Source organism: Dermochelys coriacea, chromosome 2 (assembly GCF_009764565.3).
Source record: "Dermochelys coriacea isolate rDerCor1 chromosome 2, rDerCor1.pri.v4, whole genome shotgun sequence".
Taxonomy (NCBI): Eukaryota; Metazoa; Chordata; order Testudines; family Dermochelyidae; genus Dermochelys; species Dermochelys coriacea.
The window spans coordinates 47370902-47395791 of NC_050069.1; the positions used below are offsets into that span (position 1 = coordinate 47370902).

General features: G+C 40.7%; 2 protein-coding genes across 4 annotated transcripts in view; one reads left to right on the plus strand and one right to left on the minus strand.

Moving 5' to 3' along the window:
• Positions 1-8531, plus strand: part of NBN (nibrin) — an 80385-nt gene extending 71854 nt beyond the window's left edge. For all 3 annotated transcript variants that reach the window (XR_006278731.1, XM_038390643.2, XM_038390644.2), the window contains one exon: positions 792-8531. Coding sequence is in view for 2 of the 3 variants with exons in the window: in XM_038390643.2 (XP_038246571.1) it covers positions 792-822 (31 nt within the window). In the remaining variant the exon portion in view is untranslated. The remainder of the gene's footprint in view (positions 1-791) is intronic.
• The window catches only part of OSGIN2 (oxidative stress induced growth inhibitor family member 2), a 36894-nt gene continuing 14071 nt past the window's right edge, over positions 2068-24890 (minus strand). The window contains exons 4-6 of the mRNA XM_038393422.2: positions 24543-24734; positions 17628-17719; positions 2068-12532 (exon numbers count right to left, since the gene is read on the minus strand). Of these exons, the coding sequence (XP_038249350.1) occupies positions 11479-12532; positions 17628-17719; positions 24543-24734 (1338 nt within the window). The 3' untranslated portion in view covers positions 2068-11478. The remainder of the gene's footprint in view (positions 12533-17627; positions 17720-24542; positions 24735-24890) is intronic.

Genomic DNA, 24890 nt, shown 5'->3' on the forward strand with positions numbered 1-24890 from the left:
AGAGAGAGAGAAGAAAGCGGACTAAATGGAATCAGATTTAAGGGAAGTAAAACTGTCTGATCACTTGGTTGTGGGTGTAACCTATTTATCTGTGAAAACAAAGCAGGTTAGAAGCAAAGAAGGGGTTTGTGTGTGTGTTTTGGGCTGGGAGTGGGAGGCAGGCCTGGAGAGAAAAAAGGACAGGGTTTGAATTCAAAGTATAAACACATTCCTGGGCACTAGTTAATCATTTTGTACCCTATCAAAAAAGTTCATTAAAAGATCAAGTGGTAGGAAGGAGCTGGAGAAGAATCAAGTGTGGGAGGAGAAGTGGAAGGGATTGGTAAATGCTTTCCTGAACTGAGCTGTAACATATGACATGGTCACTGTCGGTAACTTCATTGTTATTGAGAGGAAGTCCTTTCAGTATTAGCCTATGAAAATTCTTGCAGCAAGAAATAGCTTTCATGGTGAAATGTGTCTACAGATTTGCATTTGATTGCAATATTAAAGCATCTAAAAATCCCAGAAGGTAGTAAGTTACGTTTAACAAAAACTACTCACAAATTCTAGAAATGGCACACAGTCCAGGTGTAACTCTCTTTATTTTACTGGCAATAAAAAACAGTGCTGCAAGAGGCTGAATGCCCTCAACATCTATTGACTGAGGGTCAGGAGCACCCTCTACTCCCACCTATCAGAAAAGGAAATGTCAACTTTTAACTGTTTAAATCAAATGTTTAGCTTTGAATATCTGAATTAAATAGTTGGTATCTGTTTACTTATAACATTTTTTCCCCCTCTTACTGCAGATATGATCCTAATGTGAAAAGGAGAAGATAAATTCTCTTGAATTTACAATGAACCTACAGCAAAATCTTGACACCATGGTTGCTGGTTCCAGTGTACAATATATATGGGAAGTCTAAATTATCTGTAAGAGGTGTTTTAAGTCCTGCTTTTATTAAAGGAAAACAATCAATCAGTTTTACATTGTTTTGGCATTTAAGAGTCCACATTTCTGGTTTCAAGACTTTAAACTCCTTTGCTTTAAAGCAGTGCTATAGTACAACATTCTAGATATTTACAGCTTCACTTCAAGCTTTCTTCTGTTGGTTTGAGATACACTTTTGCTATTACTCTGTTCTGAAAAAAGACCCGGTTAATTTGTTTAGCTTTTTGTGTAACAGTAATAATTTGCTGTACAATAGGGTTCAAAGCACAAACACTTAAACTATATAAAACAGACATGGTGGGGGCAGTAATCTCATTTTCTGACTCTGAATAAGTTGGGCAGTTTTCTTCAACAGTAATCAAAAAAGAAATCACAAGTGTGAATGCTGCTGCTCTAAGTTTCTTTGAATACATCTAATGCTGTGCACCATGTGAATAAAAAGTTAACCAGACCTGTTAACTATAAGTCAGATCATGGCTAGCAGGTTCTAGATGAGCTTTCCTTCACCTGGTGTGGAGAGAGATTTTATTCTGAACATACTAGCAACAGTGCTGTTTACCAGTTGGATAACATAGGTGTCAGAATAAAATTCCTGTCTATAATGGGCAGGAAAGTTTTAGAATTCTACCCTCCACAATTATACTTACTGCTGTGGCTATTATTTCAAACCTAATATGGGCAGAGTCATAGGTAATGTTTAAAATAAAACCTTGCATCATGTTATAAAATTTCACTTTAAATAACAGAGCCAGTTCTGTTGCAGAAATGCATACAGGTGCAGAAGTTAAGTCACCTAGGGGGTTAAGGGGAATTTGTTTGTTTTAAACCACTGTAGGTAGTTTACAGTGGTGTTGTAGCCATAAGAGAGGTGGGGGTGAGGTAATCTCTTTCACCAACAGAAGCTGGTACAATAAAATACAAGTTTTTGAGCTACACAGTTTTGCTTCTTTCCCAGAGCTCTGTGTAGCTCAAAACCTTGTCTCTCACCAGACATTGGTCCAATAAGAGAGATTCCATGTGTTAGCAAGATGGTTACTGCCACCTTGCAATGATTAATGTAGGTTACAGCTGTCATATGTAGCCAGCTATCAAACATACATTTATTTTTATATGCCAAGTAGTCAAGATTTTTAAAAAACCCAGATACTGCTTTTTCGTAACAGGCTTGATCTAGATTCTAATATATAACTTTGTCAGCAATAGTCAACTGCCACTCCTGTGAGAGCACCATGTGATGAGCCATTATGAATACATTATACCCTAAGTGTCTGGCTCTTAGATCTCTCATTCACTGGTTGGGGTGAAGGCCTAACATAAATCCTTGACTTCTCCTTAAATTGTTAAACAGTGTGCTGCTGTTTTCAAAGTTGGTGTCCTCAAAGCTGAGGAGAGCCTGAGCTTTTCAGTATTGGCATGTACCAAATTCATAAGTGAAGTTACTTACTGTTTTAAGTACTGTTTTATAATGAAAATATTAATTTTAAACTTCAATGAAATTAGATCACTTCAAATATCCATTTTTAAACTTTCATCATTTGTTCTGTTCCAGTAGGAATAAGAGTTTGAGTTTGAAATGATACAAAGAATCAAAACCTGCTTACCTATTTATTGGGACCATTTGTGTTAAGTCATCATAGGCACTAGGAATCTTTTCAAAACTCACTTCACCTCTATTTCTATAATCTCAGTAAGCACTACTAACAAATTAAAAGTATATAATATATAGGCCCTAGTCAAACGCCTCTGCAAGTGCTTCAAGTTAAAGCACTTGTCAAAAACTATTCCCATGTGTAAACATACTCATGTGTGGCCGCAGTATTTGGCTTATAAAGAAGACACAGCTCTTTCACATGGTTTGGAAAAAGGCACATGATGAAATTGAGAAGGTGGTTTTTTTTTTTAAACACACACATCTCCATCATTGTTCACAAATGGCTTGCACACTTCTTCCTCAGGACAGATACAGCTCAAGCACGTTGAAGAGAATGCTAAGAATTACTCAACCTGCCAGTAGCTCTGCATGTGCAGGGAGCCTGATTTTACTGATTTATTTTGTGGCTGTAATGAGCATTTATCCCTTTTTATATTCCTCTTCTGGGAAAGTTTCCTTCTGCACAGGTTACTTATCTTCTAATGAGGAGAAATGCCATTTCTTGACTTGTTGTCCAAACAGAAAGGGGCTCTGTCCAAGAAAAATAAGCAGAAGTCATCCAAAAGCCACAAGACGACAACTTCATTCTCTGTATGGGAAGGGGGATGCTTGTGAACCAAGGAAGAGAGAGAATAATTATTCTTGACAAAGTTGAGGCGATGAAGAAAAAGTTATCAGTGGGAGCAGTGGTAGTCAGGAGATCTTAGCTCTGCCCCTGACCTGCTAGGGGACCTTGGTCAAGTCCATTCATTGCTCTGTGCTTCAGTTTCCCTATCTGTGAAACAAGGCTAATGGCCCAGATTCACAAAGGCATTTAGATACCTAAGTCCAACATTTTAGGCACCATTTGTATTCTGCAAAGCCCACAGTCAGCTGCCATTTAACCTAGTAGGAGCCTAGGGGATTCAAGTGCCTAAATGCTGACACCACATTGTGGATTGGACCCCTAACTCAAGTTGAGCCCCAAAGCAGGATTCTCAAAGCTATCTTGCTACCAGGGCCTGATCCCATAGGCTCTGAGCACACCTAAGCCCCTCTGAGCACACTTAAGACCTGATATCTGTCACAAAAGACAACTGGAAGCATGCATAATTCAGAGCAGGAACTTGAAGCCAGGTGAATGCCCTAACCACCAGGCTATAGGGTATTCTGAAGCACGTCTCAATCTCTCATATCAAGAGCTGTTCTTGTATAAATAAATATTCATTAGGGCACAGAGAGAGACTGACTATAGCCCATTGGTAAGGGCATTCACCTGGGATATGGGAGACTCAGATTCAAGTCCCTGCTCCAATGAATATTTAATTACGTATACAGTAGAACTGCTCCAATAGGAGAGAGAGAGAGAGAGAGAGTCCTAGCCCAGCAGTTACTCACCTGGGAAGTGGGATGTGCTCTGGAGCAGGTTTTTGAACCCAGTTCTCCCACATCCCAGGTGAGTGCTTAGATGACCAGCAGACAGTGTGTCATCAAAAAATTTCAAGGCTGTTTGTTTTCTCCCCCATCCCTCCTTGGGCAGCCTAGTGCTTGTGCTGTGCTTCCCCTCCACCTCTCCAGGCGGTCTGGCAGGTATCAGGTCTTAGACATGATCGCCAGCAGCATTATCATCCACTTGCTACCACTAAGGTTTCTTGGCTGTTCTCTAGCCCTTTCATCTGCTCCTGGGACCCCATCCCATCCCACTTCTCATCCCCTTTGGCTCCATTCTCACTTTTCTTCCCTGCACAATATAAGCATCCTTTAGTCTCCATCTTAAACACCCCAATCTTGACCTCACTTGCCTTTCTAATTATTGCACAAACTCCCAAACTGACTCAACCGCATTTTCAATCATTGCCTGAAATACCCAGCTTCTACCCTCTTCATTCCACTGTCCTCTTCCTGGACAAAGCTAAGGGCTTCTGCTCCATCTTCACTCTCCTTTTGACACTTTATGACCATCTAGTATTTGAAATCCTGTTAGCCATTGGCTTCCATGGCTCTCCTTTGCTACTATGTTCATTCCCTTCAGCATGTTGTTTGCTGGGTCTTTCTTCCCCTCTCTTTCAGTAGCTGTTTCTCACATATTTGTCTTTTGTGCTCCACAGCCTGGATGAAATGTCTAGGCAATCTTACACATTTTCATAGGCTCTGACCGCCATCTTTGTGCTTATGACTCAAATATGTGCCTCGATACTCAGGACCTGTTCCACATCTTGGCTCAGTGGTTCTCAACCAGCAGTACGTGTGCCCCTGTTCGTACTCGGAGGTATTCAGGAGGTATCAACTCAACTAGATATTTGCCTAGTTTTACAACAGGCTACATAAAAAGCATTAGTGAAGTCAGTGCAAACTGAAATTTCATAGACAATTATTTGTTTATGTTGCTCTGTACAATATACACTGAAATGTTAGTACAATATTTATATTCCAATTTTATAATTGTATGGTAAAAATGAGAAAGTGAGCAATTTTTCAGTAATAATGTGTGGTAACACTTTGTATTTTTATGTCTGATTTTGTAAGCAAGTAGTTTTTAAATGAGATGAAACTTGGGGGTATGCAAGACATAAATTCTTAAAAGGGTATCGTAGTCTAGAAAGATTGAGAATCACTGTCTTGGCTGATCTGGTAACTTAAATTGAACATGGCAAAGACTGAGCTCCATTGTTCCTGCCAACATCCAAGACTTTCAACACTTCCCTCTCTGAACCCTTGTAATCAAGCTATAATCAAATCTTGAAATTTCTCCATTTCAGTATCTTTAAGAACCAACCTTTTCCTTGTTTAGATTGTCAAAGCTCTTGTTTAATCATGACTTAACTATTGGAACGACCTCCTCTCTAACTTTAACTACAACCACTTTGGGTCCATTCAGAACACTGCTGCCAAGCTGTTTCCTAGTTGATCCTGGCACTATGCTTCAAATCCTTTCTCTGGCTCCCCTTTTTCCACTATATCAAAGAAACATTTGGTCCTTATCTTCAAAGCCCTTCACAATTCAGCTCTTATCTACGTAGATGCTTTTGAAAATTTTACCCCTCGTCTTTCATCTCGGTCCTTAACCACTCTCAAGCAACATCAACACAAACTGGCTCCACAGGCAATCAATAAGCCAAATGGAATGGGTCTTCTACTCCAGACAGAGCTAGGGCAGCCCCAGGCAGACCTGTCTGCAAGCTGACAAAAAGCTAAAGGGATTCATATTTTTCCAGAGAGAACTCAGATTCCTCTGGGATGCATATTCTGCCACGTCAGTGGCCACAATCTTTGCTATGCATTTTCCACATTCCTCCAAGACACAACACAGTACAAAAATAAAGGCGGATGGGACAGTGATTCTAATAGCATACATTAGCTATGGTAGCCCTTCTTTTTGGTCTCACCATTTCCTCTCTGACTTGGGCTTATAATTTCTCCCTCTGTCTCTAAGCTGTTATCTAACTTGAGATATTCTGGTCAAATTATCTTTACATTGCACTCGTATAGAAAGAAAGTCTTGGCACGAAGAAATTTTTCTAAGGGGAGAAATAAAAAATAGCCCCAGGGATGTGGCTACTATTCAACTGTTGCATGAGGATCTGTCCATAGGTGTCAGCTTTAACTCCTCGAAGGTGCAACTTTCTGCCCTCAGTGTTTTAAATCCAGATCTTCCTTGGCCTCTATCATCTTCAAATTTGCCAAACCTCTTAAAGCCCTTCTCACAATTTCCCCTGCAAGGACCAGAATGGCATCTTCAACACCCTTACTTGGACTCCATCTGAATGCTAATGTCAATAAAGCCTTGCTTTCTCTGTCAAAACATGTTTCAGTTGCCATCACTTTAGAGTCCCAGATAGTATAGCTCTTTCAAGTAAGACACTTTTTCCTCTTTCAGGAAGGCAAAACAGTTCTTAAACCGTCTCCCAGTTTTATTCCAAATGCTCCTTCTCTCCCCAGTTGAGGTAATGTGCTCCCATTTGTCAGCTCAGTTCAAAAACACCCACAAGTAATACTGAGAAACTCTTCCACATTGTATTTAGAATGAAAAACAAAGTTTAACAAGTCTTTTGCAGCTTCAGGAACCAGATGGATTCACTGTTACATAGCAGACAATGCAAGGCTTCCAGAAATGCAACATCCAAAGACATCTATGCTTATTTGTCATGGAGCATGGCAACATGCTGGTCAGAATTTCAGCCTTAGTAGGGAGAGAGATGTAAGGCTGCACTATAGTCATCTCTCCACTTTCGCCAGATCTACAAACTCAGTTTGCAAGCATCTGCAGAGACCTCCCTCAGGAGGGCGATACTCCAGTCTCTGATCCCAATTTAAACCCTCCAGGGTCATAGGGAATCTTTCCTAGGTCATCTTTCCTACTTTCTCTCCCTATTGTTCCTCACTGCTCATTGCTTGCCATCAGTGAAGATCATCAAGAAGAATGCCAATTGTCTTTCTTCCAGTTATGATTACACTAAATCATCCTATCCAGCTGTATTCAGTTTACTTATCTTAGAGCAGGTTCCCAGTAAATCGATTCCATTTTCTCCCCTTAGGGTGACAGGTCTAAAAAAAAAAAAAAAAAAACCAAAAACAAAAACAACCCCACTAATCTCAAAGCTGGGTTGAATGATTACGTTTAGGATTTAAATTTTCTACAACTTCAGACGAACTCTTCTAGTGGGTTGCCAGGTGAGTAGGTCCAGCATTCCCTTCAAAGAACATGAACTTCTACTAGTCTGTAGAGAAAGAGGGTGCAATTCAGTCAGGATTAGTGGGCACAACATTTATAATGTAACACACCAATCTGTGGAACTCAGTGCCTTAGGTGAACACCTTGGTAAGATTCAAGAGAAGATTACGTATTGTATCTGAATAAAGAATTCTGCAGTTACTGTCTAGTATAAAAGCTTTAGCCACATGTCAGACCTCACGTTTCAAGTTATAAGCCAATCTTTTGACCCCAAAAGAAACTCTCCCCATGGTTTATTATTACACAAGTGCCTTTCTTTAAACAATTACCACTGTTAAACAGTCACGTAGTAAGTGCACCATTTGTCAGGTCTGGTATGGCAATTCTGAGGTTGAACTCCTAGACATTTTCAGGGATCAAATTATTTTAAAAACTTCATGGCTATAATTTAGCCTGGAGATATACTCAGTATTGCTTTGGATTATAACCTATTTCTGAACCAAAGGCAACTATAAAAATATAAATTGCATTGCTACACAATCCAGGTTAGTGCTACCCTAGTTAACTGCAATTTTATTATCAATTTGTAAAATAAGTCCAGGTCTTCTGAAAATTCTAAATATTAGTCTGCATAATTGACAGTTGACAGTTTTTTCAATCGGTAAAAAAAAAAAGCCAATTGCAAATACAAAACTAGCAGCTCCTAGCATAAAAGGGAAGATTTCTCAGTACTGCTTCAATCAGTAAAAAGGCTTATTTACACTGGCGAGGTAACATTTATTCTTCAAATTCTAGACATGCATACTGAAAACTACTGCTCTGTCCAGCCTACTGACCTGCACTCAAAACTTAGTTGAATGCTTAGGAACACTGGCAGGAATGGAAGAGATCACTGTTAACTCTTTGGGAGGTGCTGCAAACCTACAGCAATGGACACCAATATAAGACCCTCAGTAAAAAGCTCTGCAATTAACTCTTGTCATCATGTTAAGTGTTTATAATACCCAAGTAACTGCTGCAGCTAAAGATGGGACTAGTCTGTCTTCTACATTTTTTTGCTTTTGTGATTAAGTCAGTCCCTTTGTCCCATTTAATTATTAAACTAGAAGTACATGAAAAATCAAATTTGTGCATGAATGATGGAAATGCTTTTTATAATCTGTGATGTTATTTTGTCAGTTATCTACCATAAATGTCTGAAACACCTCCACTTTTGGATATGCCTCACCCCCATGCAAAAGTATGGTAAGTTTGTTACAAACGCAGTTAGGTTCTTTAATAAAATCTTTAGCTCACACCTAATGTATGCAACTTATGTAATAAAAATCAAAATCTCTTAACTAGATAACTATGAATTAGGTATACATTTTAAACTGTAGTTACACAAGTTCTGCTAAAATGATGGGGAAAGATTATACTTGTCTACTGTGTCTGCTTATGCAAAAAAACAAAAACAAAAAAACCCACCAATTGAAACCAATTATTCACATAGCTCTTTGTTTTCCAGATACAAAAAGTAGTTAATAGTTTATGTAAATACAAATGAAACAAGAAATGGCTAAATTCAAATCATGTGGGCATGACTGGGAACAAAAGCAATTATTTAAAAATTTTGCCTTGTTTTATTCACATTATTTATACTATTGAATTTTATAAATTGCTTAAGTTTGTAAACTACACAACTAAGTTTTTAAAATGTAGATTCCTTAGCCTTCAATTGAAAATACTATGGTTTGAATGCCTGTGCCTCAATTTTCCCTCACTTCCCTTACGCAAAAGTCCAGATCCTATGTAACTATACTAACAAGCCTAAATGTTTGCAGGATCTAGCTCCAAGTTTATTAGTAAGCACAGACAGACTGGACACTATCCAATCTATTTGTGCGTATTACTAAATTAATGCAACTCAAGAGTCACATGTTTGGGATACAGAATATGTACATCACCAGTTATACAGTCTTGAAGTATAAGTTATCAAGGATCTTTTCTGTGTTCTGTTCAGGTTCTTATATCTTGTCCATCATTGTGATCTTTTTGGGGTTTGAGCTTCATTTTATTCATGTACATAAAGGCCTTTTTAGTCCAAAACTATCGTTATATACTCCACAATACACTTAAGAGCAGACACTAATGAACTGAATTAGACAACATGTCTTCTACCACATTAGATTTGAGTTAAAGTGCCTGGTAACGGATTAAACTAAAACTGAACACCTATCCAAAAGGGGGTATACATAAGTACTTAACTAGTTCTGAAAATTATTTAGAAACTTTCAAGTTATTGTTTGCTCCAGCTACAGTGAGTAACATTGGGTTGTGTCTATAGTAGTTTATTTATCTAAATACTTGGGCTTGAGACTCTAGGTTAGGGGTGGGCAAACTTTTTGGCCCAAGTGCCACATTGGGGTTGCGAAAATGTATGGAGGGCTGGGTAGGGAGGGCTTTGCCTCCTCAAACAGCCTGGCCCCACCTCCTATCTGCCCCCTCCCACTTCCTGCCCCGACTGCCCCCCTCCTAGGACACCTGCTCCTAACCACCCCATGGGCCCCCACCCCCTATCCAACCCCCACTGCTCCCTGTCCCGACTGCTCTGAACCCTATCCACACCCCGCCCCCAAACAGGCCCCCTGGGACTCCCATGCCCTATTCAACCCGCCCTGTTCCCCATCACCTGACCACCACCCCCTGAACCTCCATCCATCCAACTGCCCCATCCCGACTGCCCCAATCTCTGTCCACCTCCCCAGGATCCCCCCTGCTCCCTGGGATCCCGTCCCCTTGTCCAACTCCCCCGCTCCCTGTCCCCTTACCATGCTGCTCAGAGCCCTGATGCCAAGTCTAGAGCCAGCCACGCTGCCCAACAGGAGTGGCGGGCCAGAGCGCTCATGGCACGGCATGCTGAGGCTGCAGGGGAAGGGCCGGGAGCTAAAGGGCCAGGCAGGAGGGTCCCGCGGGCCATAGTTTGCCCAACTCTGCTCTAGGTGTCACCTTAGAGAGACCAGAAGTGTGAAATTTAGTATGTGCCCATTTGCAATCTTGAGTTTGCATCCTTGTCACTCCCATAAGCAGAGAATGATGATTTTGCAAGAACATTTCTATACACGCTCAGTCATTTTGTATGGTGACAGTTTTAGACCATGGCTTTTAAAAAAGAAATATGAGTGGTTAGAGACATCCTAGTTGTAATGTTAAGCATTACCTTAGAAAAGAGCAGGAGACAGTGCTTGGACTTAGTAAGGGAACATGGGAGTGTCTGCCCCCTATCTCTACCTGATAAGAGATCCTATTCAGTCTTTAGCGATATTGTGAGAAAAATTGTTTACAGGTTTTACAGTTACTTCTCAACAATATTTCCTTTTCAAACAGATTTTTTTTCTAAAGTAAATTAGGTATTCACTATATTGACACTGTCGTAAGAGCACTTACATCAGCACTTTATTATTTTACTGTAAACCAGAATATTCTTGGAAAGTTACATAGCAGTGTAATAGAGAATAGATCTCTATAAAATCCCTATATTATGGTCCTTATGCACTTATGGAAGTGTAGGTATACACTTGACAAAAACATTAGTGGATTGTCAAATTAGCAACTAAGCTTAAAGGAATACTGTTCTCTCTTTTATCCCAGTACCAAATTATGATGGATCTGGTTTAACTATTAAGCCAATCTTTTTCTGCTTGTAGAAATCCTCTTCGTTTATTGTAAAGACTGCTTTACTAAGGGCTAAATAAACATTTATACAAATGCCAGTATTACTATGGCAAAATAAATATAATCCTTGTTCAAAATACACACACTTGCTTTGAGACCAAAGATCATCACAAGGAAAGCTTTCTGCTCTTACAACTTAACTTTGATTTATACTTTCACAATAAGTATATTTTGTGAAGTGAAATACTAAGAAGAAAAAGCAGCACTTGGGCAGACATTCTCTTTCCAGAGAGTAAGTGTGCTCTTTCATTTGAGCAAGAGACCACAGCCAAGTCAATGTAAGTTAGTCTCATTTGCTGTCTATCTAGAAGAAATTCCAGTTGGGGGACAGAGCGCTTAAAACAGCAACCACACTTCCGTCTTTTGAAAAGGGTGAAGTAGTGCAGTGTCAGCATCCTCTACCAGGCAATACAAGCGTGACTTGTATACATAATAAAAAAGAGGCTACTAATGAATTTGGCTGTCAATGTGTTGCTTGTTAGAGTATGCCCGTAATTCCATATATGAAAGTTTATATGACCGCGTGTTTTAGGGGACCCCATCCCCATCGCCGCCTCTTTCAACAATTAGTTGATGTTTCTTCTTTTGTCTTGTAGCCAAACATCGTGCAATGCCCAGTGCACCTCCTTTTAAAAACCGTACAAAATTGTCTCCAACCAGTGGGCCTAATGCAAAAAGATTGGCTTCTTTAGTGCACTCGTAAGTATATGGATCAATCTCAATAGGATTACCCTTGCATGTGATTGGCTGGTTTGGGCTATGACCTATACCCTGACCATGGTCCTTTAGAAAGAACAAATTAGGGTGAGAACCTATCAGTACTAAGGCTACGGAGAACTTGAAGATTTTCTTCAATCCAGAGGCACTCTGTAGGACACATTTCATGTCTGGCTTGAAGGAAAGTACACGGTGCTCAGGAAAACTGGTGTAAGCAGAATGCAGATTAGAGTCCACAGCATGTGACTGAGTACACATCATATGATAAACCTTATGGTATTCAGGATAAAGCTTTTTAGGCAGCTGTTTGAAAATTAAACTTGGATCAGTAACCCTTCTACGAAAAACATGAATTACAGGGATGTTATTGTTGTAAGCACACAGTACTGCATCAGCTGCCGAGAGTCCAGCACCCACGATTAAGACAGGGTCTACTTTCCCACGTAGTTTTCCTTTGCTGATGGCAGCTCCAAAGTCAGACATGGAATGAAACACAAAAGGAAATTCTTCTCCTTCAACCTGTAGTCGGCCAGGAGAATCAAAAGTTCCAGTCGCAAGAGCCACATTCTCAGCAAAGAGGCAGAAGGGCACCTTAGTGCCATCTGTTGTTCTCTGATAACCTCTGACTTCCCAATTTCTCTTGATCAGTGAAGACGGTATATCTTCCTTTTCCATTTGCAAATGCTGTGTTGAAATATCTTCGCTCACTTGGCTTTCATCTTCGTCATCCTGTTCTCGGTAAAGTCTTGAAACAGATGTTATGTAAGCATTGTCTCTGAAGTTCTTCTGGAGGCCCATGACTTTAACATACTGTTTATAGTAACAAGCTATTTCTTCTGGCATAACTCTGTCACTCTTTATACTTCTGAAACAAAAACAAAAGGCTTCCAGTTAACATTTATGCTCCAATGGATGGGTCAAACATCACATTTGAAATACTGAATGTACAGATTCAAACTGAAGCAGGATTGACTCAGACCTTCACTCTCAACATAACTATACTGAGTTCAATATGTTTTATTGTATGGAGTTTGAAGACAAGACTAAACTGCTCTTTTGATGTCTGAGAGACAAGTGGGTGAGCTAATATTAGACACTTCTGTTGGTGAGAGAGACAAGCTCTTGAGCTATACAGAGCTCGTCTTCATGTCTAGGAAAGGTTTCAGAGCAGCAGCCGTGTTAGTCTATATTCGCAAAAAGAAAAGGAGGACTTGTGGCACCTTAGAGACTAAAATTTATTTGAGCATAAGCTTTCATGAGCTATAGCTCACTTTAACAAATTTATTTGAGCATAATTGGATGAAGTGAGCTATAGCTCATGAAAGCTTATGCTCAAATAAATTTGTTAGTCTCTAAGGTGCCACAAATCCTCCTTTTCTTTTTGCAAATACAGACTAACATGGCTGCTACTCTGAAACCTATTCAATGTGAAGTGGTCTGTTAACACCCCTGTAGTCACAGGACAAAAAGGGGAATTAGTGGGTTACACATTGTTGTAAAAAGCCATAAATCCAGTGTCTTTACTGAGACCAGGATTTTTAGTGTCTAGCAAAATTATGAATTTAACCTCCCAGGATCATCTTTTGAAAGTTTTGTAGAGGTTTCCTTTGAGGATGCGGGCTGATAGGTCAGCCAGAGTGATCAACTTGTGAAATGTGTTCATGCACAGATGACAGGGTAGTTTTATCATTTTCCTATGAGAGTTCATTCGAGAGTTTAGTGATTGTCTGGTTTCACCCACATGGTTGTTATTGAGGTATTTACTGCACTGGATGATGTATACCACCCGTGATATGCATGTGTAGGACCCCTGGATCTAGAAAGCTGTGTTGTGGGGGGTGTTGATAATTGTAGCCCTGGAAATATTTCTTCCTTACCCACCTTCTCTCTCTCTCTAATATCCTGGGACCGACATGGCTACAACAACACTGCATACAACTTTTGATTTCTGGTATACAAGACAAGTCAAGTTTGAAGAAAATTAGTGCTTTAATATTAAAGATGGTCAGCAACTTGAAATTTTCATGGCTTTTTTTGAGTAAATTAAAAATTAGTCATTAGATCACCTGAAACAAGAGGACAGCAAACTCAGTTCATAATTTTTATCACTGAAATGATTTTCTTGCAACTTGGTATGTTTTGTAGATCTCATTAAGACTTCAAATCAAATTTGAAGGCTGTGCTATAAAGCTATATAAATTCCAGTTTGTTATATGTTAAGACAATTTATAACAAGATTACATTTTAAATCCTAAGTACCTAACTAAACTGGTTAAGTTTTCAACCTAAACTCTGACTTGAGCACCTAATTTCTCAACCCTAACTGTGCATTAAGGGTAGTGTTTTGCATAAAATATATAAAGAACATAAGACCCCATAAGAATGGCCATACTGGGTCAGATCAAAGGTTCATCCACCCCAGTATCCTCTCTACCGACAGTTGCCAATGCCAGGTGCCCCAGAGGGACTGAACCTAACAGGTAATGATCAAGTGATCTCTCTCCTGCTCTCCATCTCCATCCTCTGACAAACAGAGGCTAGGGACACCATTCCTTATCCATCCTGGCTAATAGACATTAATGGACTTAACCTCCATGAATTTATCCAGTTCTCTTTTAAACCCTGTTATAGTCCTTGCCTTCACAACCTCCTCAGGCAAGGAGTCCCACAGGTTGCCTGTGTGCTGAGTGAAGAAGAACTTCCTTTTGTTTTAAACCTGCTGCTCATTAATTTCATTTGGTGGCCTCTAGTTCTTATATTATGGGAACAAGTAAAACTTTTCCTTATTCACTTTCTCCACACCACTCATGATTTTATATACCTCTGTCATATTCCCCCTTAGTCTCCTCTTTTCCAAGATGAAAAGTCCTAGTCTCTTTAATCTCTCCTCATATGGGACCCGTTCCAAACCCCTAATCATTTTAGTTGCTCCTTTCTGAACCTTTTCTAATGCAAGTATACCTTTTTTGAGATGAGGGGACCACATCTGTATGCAGTATTCAAGATGTGGGCGTACCACGGATTTATATAAGGGCAATAAAATATTCTCCATCTTATTCTCTATCCCTTTTTTAATGATTCCTAACATCCCGTTTGCCTTTTTAACTGCCGCTGCACACTGCATGGACGTCTTCAGAGAACTATCCACGATGACTCCAAGATCTTTCTCTTGATTAGCTGTAGCTAAATTAACCCCCATCATATTGTATGTATAGTTGGGATTATTTTTTCCAATGTGCATTACTTTACATTTATCCACATTAAATTTCATTTGCCATTTTGTTGCCCAATCACTTAGTTTTGTGAGATCTTTTTGAAATTCTTTACAGTCTGCTTTTATCATACATTATATTTTCCACATGTTTATTTAAATTGACAGATTTTGATTTAACTAAGAACGTAGTGGCTCAGGCCAAAAGCTGCACTTTTCTCTGTGCAGTGTTGAGCCCTCAGTCAGTGTAACATAATCCTGCACTTACCCACTGTAAAAGTTCTTAAAAGTAGTGCACTACAAAAGTGTTAATTTTATCTCCTCATAGTGTTGTACAAACACTAACCAATCCTTACAACACCTGCAGTAGGTAGGAAGGCAAGTATTAGCTCAATTTTATGAGGAAACTGACATTGTTACTCAGTGTGGGGCTATGTAAGTCAGGGGCAGAGCTGAGGTTAGAACTCAAGAACTGTGGGCTCATAGGCCTACACCTGCACACCAATCTGTCTCAGATTATTTGGTTTCTAGGACTAACTTCTCCCTCATCGAAGAAAGTCTTCAGGTATCTTTATGAAGGCTCTCTTAGGATCCACATATATAGTTAATTACAAGGAAAAAAAAAAAAACAAACAAACCCCAAACACCTACACTAGAAGAACTTTAAAGTTGCAATCTCAAGCATGCAAAAGTTAAAAATGCCAAAAATAAGGTTTCTCAAGCAACCATAATTTGTCATCTTCTGCATCTAAATGATGTAATTAAAGATTGTATTATCTTATTTTTTCCACACAACCACTGCCTCAGTCAGTATACAAGATGAATGGTGATCACTGAATGGCAACTGTTCAATATTTCTTTTTAATCTTCCTCATTCTGTATGAACTCAACCTTGCTGCTGTTTTTAATAATTAGGGCCCTACCAAAGTCACAGTTCATTTTGGTCAATTTCACAGTCATAGGCTTTTTAAAATAGTAAATTTAATGATTTCAACTATTTAAATCTGAAATTTCACAGTGTTATAATCATAGGGGTCCCGACTCAAAAAGGAGGTGTGGGGGAAGGGGTTGCAAGGTTATTGTAGGAGGGATTGTGGTACTGCTACCCTTACTTCTGCGCTTCTTCAGAGCAGGGCAAATGGAGAGCAGCGGCAGCTGGCCGGGAACTCTGAAGGCAGAGCTGCCGCCAGCAGCAACACAGAAATAAGGATGGCATGGTATGGTATTACCACCCTTACTTCTGTGCTGCTCAGTCAGCAGCTGCCACTCTCTGGCCGCCCAGCTGTGAAGGCAGCAGCGCAGAAGTAAGGGTGGCATGGTATGGCATTGCCACCCTTACTTCCGCACAGCTGCTGGCGGGGCACTGCCTTCAGAAGTGAGCGCCCAGATAACAGTCGCCACTCTCCGGCTGCCCAGCAGGAAGGGTGGCAATGCCACAATCCCCCCTAAAATAACCTGCGACCCCCCTGCAACTCCCTTTTCGGTCAAGACCCTCAATTTGAGAAATTCTGGTCTCCAACGTGAAATTGGTATAATGTAAGGTTAAAGCACACAAAAGACCAGATTTCACGGGGGGAGACCAGATTTCATGGTCCGTGATGTGTTTTTCATGGCCGTGAATTTGGTAGGGCCCTATCTATCTTACAGTGTATTAAATTCAAGCTCCTTAGCCTCATCTATTAGCCCCCACCTACATAGCTAATCTAATTTCTCTTGGTATCCCCTTCCCCTACCATTCCCTCTTCTGCTTCTTATGCTCTTTCCAACTCCTACTCCTATGTTCAGTTCTTATTCCCACTCTTTTGTACTCTTTCATGCTGCCTTCTATACCCGTAAGTCTCATTTTCCTCATCACTCTCTTCCTTCAAATCTTTCCTTAAAACCTCTTCAAACAGATTTATCATCACAATTAATAATTCTTACATGTTCTATCTATGAGCCCAATCCTGCAAACACAACTGTGCAGTGTTTATTCCCATGAGTAATTGCATTGATTTCATGGTAGTAAGCACTTTAACACAGTAGCACTTATAGGACTTGTTTATAAGCATAGCATGAATTAAGTGTGCTAGAAAGTGCTCTTTAATTAAAAAACAAGGCTGTAGATGTTGTTTAAGATAGTATTGTATTAAGGTTCAATTTTTAAGATGGGGATTTTAAACAGCACAGTGTAACTACTCCAAATACTATATGAATCACTTAAGCTTTGGGATGATTGATGCTCCAGAAATGTCTACAAAATCCAATCCATTTTTTAAATAGATCATTTGGCTCATATTTTATAATGGGCACGAGTAACTAATATATTTGTTTTGAACAACTGCTCAGATCCACTTTAAAGTGGCCCTGAAATTCCATTATGTAAACTTCTAAAACAAAGAGAGGTTTAAAAGAAAAAGACAAGAGAGTGACTAATTTCATTTTTGGCATAATAGCAGGAGAAAACAAGTGCACTTGTTAAAAACTTTCAGTAAGAGACCTTGAATAACAAGATTAAATACAAAGCAAGTTTACCAATTTGCTTTATGTACACAAGTTTATAACCAAAAATTTTTCAGGCAAAACTATAATGACCAGTTTCCACTTTGTTAAATAAAGTGTACTATTGTCTAAGGCACTCAAGAAAGGAGAAGTGCCACTGTAATTATTAAAACTATTATCTAGCAGTTCTCAATTTTTAAAAAAAATGTTCTATTGACCACAGTCACATTTTCTGCATCTATCACTTTAAAAAACTTAGTGTCTTTACCTGCGTTTACTAGCTGCCCAATCCTTAAACTTCAGTCCTGGTAACTCCATCCAGTCGCCAAAACTGATTGTCAACATAGAATCTTCCATAGTCTATGGGAGGGGGAAAAAAATCAAACTAAATGAATCAGGTAAATTTTAATATTTTTTTTGATATGAGTACATTTATTCTAAACATTATTAAAGTGGTTCCACTGCATTTATCCAGAAATAAAAAGGATGATGATATATCAGTACGTGGACTGAAAATAAAACAAGATTTCATATTACAATTAGGAAATAAAGTATGCAGTCTGATGATGGGATGATAAACTTTGAGAAATTTAATGGAGAAAAGCAGAAGAATTACAGATGAGGAAAGTATACCTGGAAAGGAAAATAAAAGCAAAGTAAGAACAACAACAAGTTTTGGGAGGCCAATAAAATATGAAAAACAAAGTCCTAAATCTTTAGATAAGTAGTGCCTGTTAACAATCAAGCAAAGGACAGGTGGAAAACAAAAGGGGGGTTGTAAAGAGCACCATTACAGTATATCACATGTTCAAAACTTTAATGAATAAGACAATTAACAGGCTCAATACAGTGGATAAGGTCAGAAGTCCCACAGGTAAGGGGAAGTTTGGGTCCCTAAGGATGAGGGAAACTGGATTACAAACTGTAAACCTCATCCTGCTCCCATCAAAATCAATGGAAAAAAAAACTTTCAATGGGTGCTGATCAGACTCTATACAAGATATACATACAAGGAAAAAAATATTACAGCAAAAAAAAAAAAAACCATCAGAAAATAATGGCCAAGTATAAAAAGGGATCCTATTACCTAAAAGGGTGGAGCATTAGATGTGTTGAACATGACAAGATTCAGAAGAAACTGTGGAAATACACTGGACTAGCAGAGAAGCCTCTGTTTCCCCTCCGTCCATCCTGCATATTAAGATTGTAAGGTCCTTGGGGGTAGAGCTTGTCTTTTACTATGTGTTTGTACACTGCGTAGCTTGCTTGGGCCCTCAGTGTCAGATGGGGCTTCCAGATGCTATTGTAATACAAATACTAAAAAATAGGAAACCTCTCAGGTAAACAGAATGAGATAAAAATCAGTTCTAAATGGCAATCTTATAAAATGACATTGGAAGATTGACTCTCTCTTCTGGGTACTCGAGAGAGATCAGCTTCTGGACATTACTCAGTTGGAAAATTGTTGTACATATATTTTTATTTGCCCCTGTCATAAATATAAAGGGAAGGATAAACACCTTTCAAATCCCTCCTGGCCAGAGGAAAAACTCTTGCACCTGTAAAGGGTTAAGAAGCCAGGATAACCTCGCTGGCACCTGACCACAATGACCAATAAGGACACAAGATACTTTCAAAGCTGGAGGGGGGGAGAAACAAAGGGTCTGGGTCTGTCTGTGTGACCCTTTTGCTGGGAACAGAACAGGAATGGAGTCTTAGAACATAGCAAGTAATCTAGCTAGATATGCGTTAGATTCTGATTTCTTTAAATGGCTGAGAAAATAAGCTGTGCTGAATAGAATGGATATTCCTGTCTTTGTCTCTTTTTGTAACTTAAGGTTTTGCCTAGAGGGATTCTCTGTGTTTTGAATCTAACTACCCTGTAAGGTATTTACCATCCTGATTTTACAGAGGTGATTCTTTTTACTGTTTCTTCTATTAAAATTCTTCTGGTAAGAAACTGAATGCTTTTTTCATTGTTCTCAAGATCCAAGGGTTTGGGTCTGTGGTCACCTATGCAAATTGGTGAGGATTTTTATCAAATCTTCCCCAGGAAGGGGGGTGCAAGGTTTTGGTGAAGATTTTGGGGGGAAAAGACGTTTCCAAACAACTCTTTCCCAGTAACCAGCTACTTTTGGTGGTGGCAGTGAAAGTCCAAGGGCAAAGGTTAAAATAGTTTGTACCTTGGGGAAGTTTTAACCTAAGCTGGTAAAAGTAAGCTTAGGAGGTTTTCATGCAGGTCCCCACATCTGTACCCTAGAGTTCAGAGTGGGGAAGGAACCTTGACAGCCCCACTGAAGAAAGTGCATTGCATGGCTCTGGGAAGCAAAATCATCTTTTTAGTGTCTAACCTGCACAATCTTAAATCAGGAAGTGTGAAAGGACTCAACATGTTATAGAACGGAGGAACAGTGGAGAAATATATGCAATGAATTTATGAGACAGATGTGGCTTGGCCGTTATTATTGATAAATATATGGATACATTGAAACAACGGGGTAGAAACAGCAACTTTTATAATGTTAGGATGCAAGAAAGGTGTTGCAAAACTGAGAGGAGAGGTTGGATGGGGCGGCGATGGGGGAAGCAATCCATCCATTGCTGGGGGAAGGGGCGAGAAGTCTGGGGGCAGACAGGCGGGCGTGGATGGGGCAGGGGTCCCAGGGGAGGCTGTCAGGGGACAGGAAGGGTTGGATGGGGCAGGAGTCCGGGAGGGGGCTATCAGGGGGTGAGGGGCAGCGGGGGTCGGTTAGGGGCAGGGGGTTAGGCCACGCTTGGCTGTTCGGGATGGCACAGGCTCCCCTAACCGGCCCTCCATACAATTTCGGAAACCCGATGTGGCCCTCAGGCCAAAAAGTTTGCCAACCCCTGGTTTAGATGATATAATGGTCCCTTCTGGCCTTAGTCTGTCCTGAATACCACAGGTCATTAAATATTGAGCCCAGTAACTTGGATTATGAGAAGCATTTCAGTCCTCAGGAGATTAAACTATTGTGTGCTACAGGCACAGAACAGAACAGACTGAGGCACCATCAATGCCCTAGGCCCCCTAGGCAGGCAATTGATTAGGTGAGATATGTACAGGTGATCTCTGCAGACAATCCACACTCCATGCTGTAAAGCAAGATGGAAACCCATCCAAGATCCCTGCCAATCTGACCTGGGCAAAATTCTTTTTCAACCTCAAATCTGGAGATCAGTTTGAGCATGTGAGCAACACACACCAGCCAACCATCCAAGAAAGAGGATTCTCTGTACCACCTCAAAGCACTGGTTCACACCATTTGATGTCCTGTCCCAGCTTGAGCCAATCCCTGATGCTTAAGAGGAGGCAAACAAAAAAACCAACCCCAACCCAGAATATTTAATTGGGGGGGGGGGGAATTCCCTCCTGATCCCTGCAGGTGAAAGGTGAATGACTGAAGCCAGGGACTTGATTATACTCAGTCTTAATACAGAGCTGTAAATATTATGAGCATATTAAGGGCAATGCAGAGCTCCCATTCTCCCTATGGCCCATGAAGGGAGAGAATGGAAAGAGGGATTCAGACTCCAATACCAGAAGGAACCACCACAACTGTCCAGGCCGACCCCCTGCATACTTAGGCCATAGAATTTCTCCCAGAAGATGGATTAAAGCATGTATTTTAGAAAGATATCTAATCTCATTTTAAAGACTTCAAGCAATCCTGAGTCCACCACCTTCCCAGTAAGATGTCCTGATATTCAAACACTTACTTCCAGGAAAATGCATCTTATTTCAACACTGAATCTGTCTAATTACAACTTCCAGCCACTGGATCTTTGTTATGTCTTAATCAGTAGGTTTGAAAAGCCTCCCACATTATTAGATACATTTACCACACGTAAGTACCTAGACAGAGTGAGATATGATGAATAGGTTGAACACCTTTAACTTTATATCCTAGGTCTCGCTTTCTAGTCCCTGGATTATTTTTGTGGCCCTTCTTTGGACTCTTTCCAGTATTTCCACATCCTTCTTGAAGCGCGGACACCAGAATTAACCAATGCTGTGCACAAAGGCAAGAACATTTCCCTTCTTCTACTTGATAGCCCCCTTTTTATACATCCAAAAATCACATTAGCCCTTTTCACCAGAGCATTTTACTGAGATCTCATATTAAGGCGGTTATCTACAATGACCCTCCTAAAAGTTTTTCCAAGTCCCTGCCCCATCCCGGAGCCCTCTCCCGCACCCTGAACTCCTCATTTCTGGCCCCACCCCAGAGCACTCACCCCCTCTCGCATCCCAACGCACTGCCTGGTGCCCCCTCCCACACCCTGAACTCCTAATTTCTGGCCCCACCCTAGAGTCTGCACCCCAGCCAGAGCTCGCACCCCAACCCCAATTTCATGAGCATTCATGGATGCCATACAATTTCCTTACCCAGATGTGGCCTTTGGGGAAAAAGCCCATCCCTGATCTAGGAACTAGAATCAAGGTGAGGGGAAATTACTGCAGATCCTGGGACAGGTAAATAAATCAAGAGAAGTACCACCCTGTGGGGTGAATTGCATATACTGATACAGACCAGGTTCAAGAAACCCAGGAAACAAAGAAAGATCTTGTGGTATAAAGAGCTAGCATGAACTGACTGGGGGAAGGGGCTCATCTTGATCCAGCAAACTGACGTGACTTTTTAACCAAGAGGGGAAAAAACTCCGCTGACGGGTTTGAAGAACTGATAAGGTCTCTACAGAAAAGATGAGAGATATCTAGTAAGCTGAAGCACGCATTTAGACTTTTTGTTGCTTAGGATAGGTTTTATCTGTAATGCTTCTGTCCTAAAAATAAACATACTGTGCTCTGCATAAGGCTGTTTGGTCACTGGTGAACCAGTGTCTTCACCCTGAGAGAGCAAGTGTGAAACTGCAGATGCTGAGCTAGGTCAGACCTGCTGGCATAATCACTGAATTGCCAGGGGCTTCAATCTAAAGCCCTTGTCTGGAGGGAGAGGGATGTAGGGCCCTGCCCAGAGGGAGGTGACTGTTAGAGGCCCAACACTAAGGGGGCATTCCTTGAGCAGATCACCGAGAGGGCCAGAGGTGCAGTTATCTGAAATTATGACATAATGTGGTAGTGGAACAAGCATCAGCCACAGCCTTGTCTTTAGGTACCCTATACTGCTTCTTCCATCTGCTGCAGTCCTTGCCACCTACTGATGACTAAGGCTGTGACTTTGTCATGGAGGTCATGGATTCCTTGACTTTCCGTTACCTTTATGACTTCTGAAGCAGCTGGGGCTGCCCGAGCAGCTCCTGGGCCAGTCGCACCGGCTGCTGCTGGGGCAGTCTCAGGCCACACCACCCCCACAGCAGCAGCAGGAGGAGTGTGGGAGGGGGTTCAGGGCTAGGGTTTCGGGCGCAGGAGGGGGTGAGGGCTCTGGATGGCCCTTACCTTGCGGGAAGTCCCCGGAAGCAGCAACTTGTCTCTCCCTCAACTGGTAGCTCTGCGCACTGCCTCCGCCCACAGGCACTGTCCGCACAGCTCCCATTGGCTGCAGTTCCCGGACAATGGGGGCTGTGGAGCTTGCAGCACGTGGAACTAGGAGCTTAGGGAGGGACATGTCACCACTTTCGAGAAGCTGGGTAGGAAGCCTGCCAACCCTGCCAACTCCTCCTCCCCCCACCCCCAGCACTAGCTCCTCTGATCGCCCCCCTGTGCACTCGTGGTGCCCCATGCTGCCCCCCCGCGCACCCATGCAAACCCCTGGCCACCCACTCTGAGCTGCCCTTCTCCCTGCCCCCCAGCATCCACGGCCCCCCAAGTGGATCTGCAGCACTCCCAAGATTTAGTCAGGTGTACAGTACAAGTCATGGGCAGGTCACGGTCTGTGAATTTTTGTTTACTGCCCATGACCGGTCCATGACTTTTACTAAAAATACCTGTGACTAAAATGTAGACTTACTGATGACACAGAAAGCATCTTCCATAAAAGCTAGGGCTGCCCTTTACAGTAGGGGTTTTCAAAGATCCTCAGAACAGCTTTTTTTTTTTTTAAACTGTTAAACATAAAATAATTAAAAAGTCCAAGACTAATCTACTGTGTCATGGACATGAAGTCTAGTGAATCAAAACTGAATTCTAATAATGCGTAAAAAGGATTCTGTCAAGACTGAAAACTGAAAGGACAGTTTCACTTTCTGATTCTAATGTATTAGTACCATGATGTTTGGATTCAGAAAGCTACAAGGACATGGATACATTAAAATCCATTTGATATGTTTAAAAAAAAACATTTAAAAAACCCCCAACAACTCTTGCCTTTTCTAACAGTTAAAAATAACAAGCAACCACCAAACATGGGATTTAACCTAAAAGGATTATATCCTTTTAAAATTACAGCAATTTTTTGTAAATCACTAGTCTATTACAAGACGCAGACAGAATACAGAATCCCGGGATATCAGTAGTAAAATTCGGAATCAGACCTGCAACAGTTAGGTCAGCAATGTAGTTGTTTTTTATTAATCAAAATGCTGTGTGTAGTCTGGCAGTGAAGCATAAAAATATGCAAACATACTAGGAACACTTCCATTTTAACATGTTCACACGCAGGAGTAATGGGGCCTGTAGAGCTGCTGTGTACCTGCAATAAAACCTCTCAAATGCTCTCATTTCAGTGTCAAATTTATCTATGTTCCACAAAAATGTAGTGTCCCCTAACTTTTACTGCTGACCATTATTTACATCAAAAAAAAAAATCATGAAACTGAAGTAACAGAAACTATTTGTTAACCGCCCCCGTACCAATATGTACATGCTAGCAAATGAATCCCGCAGCATTTTAAATTTCCTGAATATATTTTAGGCGCTCATTTTGGGTCTTGTCAAAGAATTTGGGCTTTGGATAAGTCAAAAGGCTGAAGCTGCAATTCCCATTAACATCTACAAATCAACCCCATACTAAGAAAACACTCAAATACAAATCCATCAAGTTAGAGGAATATAAATGAAAAGTATCAGAGGGGTAGCTGTGTTAGTCTGTATCCACAAAAACAATGAGGAGTCCAGTGGCACCTTAAAGAATAACTGATTTCTTTGGGCATAAGTTTTCATGGGTAAAAAATCCACTTCTTCAGATGCATCAGCCATGCATCTGAAGAAGTGGGTGTTTTACCCATGAAAGCTTATGCCCGTATAAATGAAAAGTTTACTCACATGCCAAGCTCCACCAGGTGGTCCTTTGCCAAGCACTATATGAGGGATATAATGATGCTGTTCTAGCTTCCAGTGCAGAACAGGTGGGTAATCATAGCCAAAGTCAGCATCTGGATGAAGCAGTGTATCAAAAAGTACTGCAACTGGATTGGAAGAACGTCCTTCAAGACCTTCAGACAAGTATTCTAAATCCTATATTAAGAGGAAAGATTTCCTTGTTGATGCAACTGTTATCATACAGTATACTTTTCATGTGCAGACAGAATTTCAACTGGAAATCACTACTGAAATATCAAACTTAAGGAAAACTGCAGTAATTAGTTATAGTTTAGTTAAAATATTTACTAT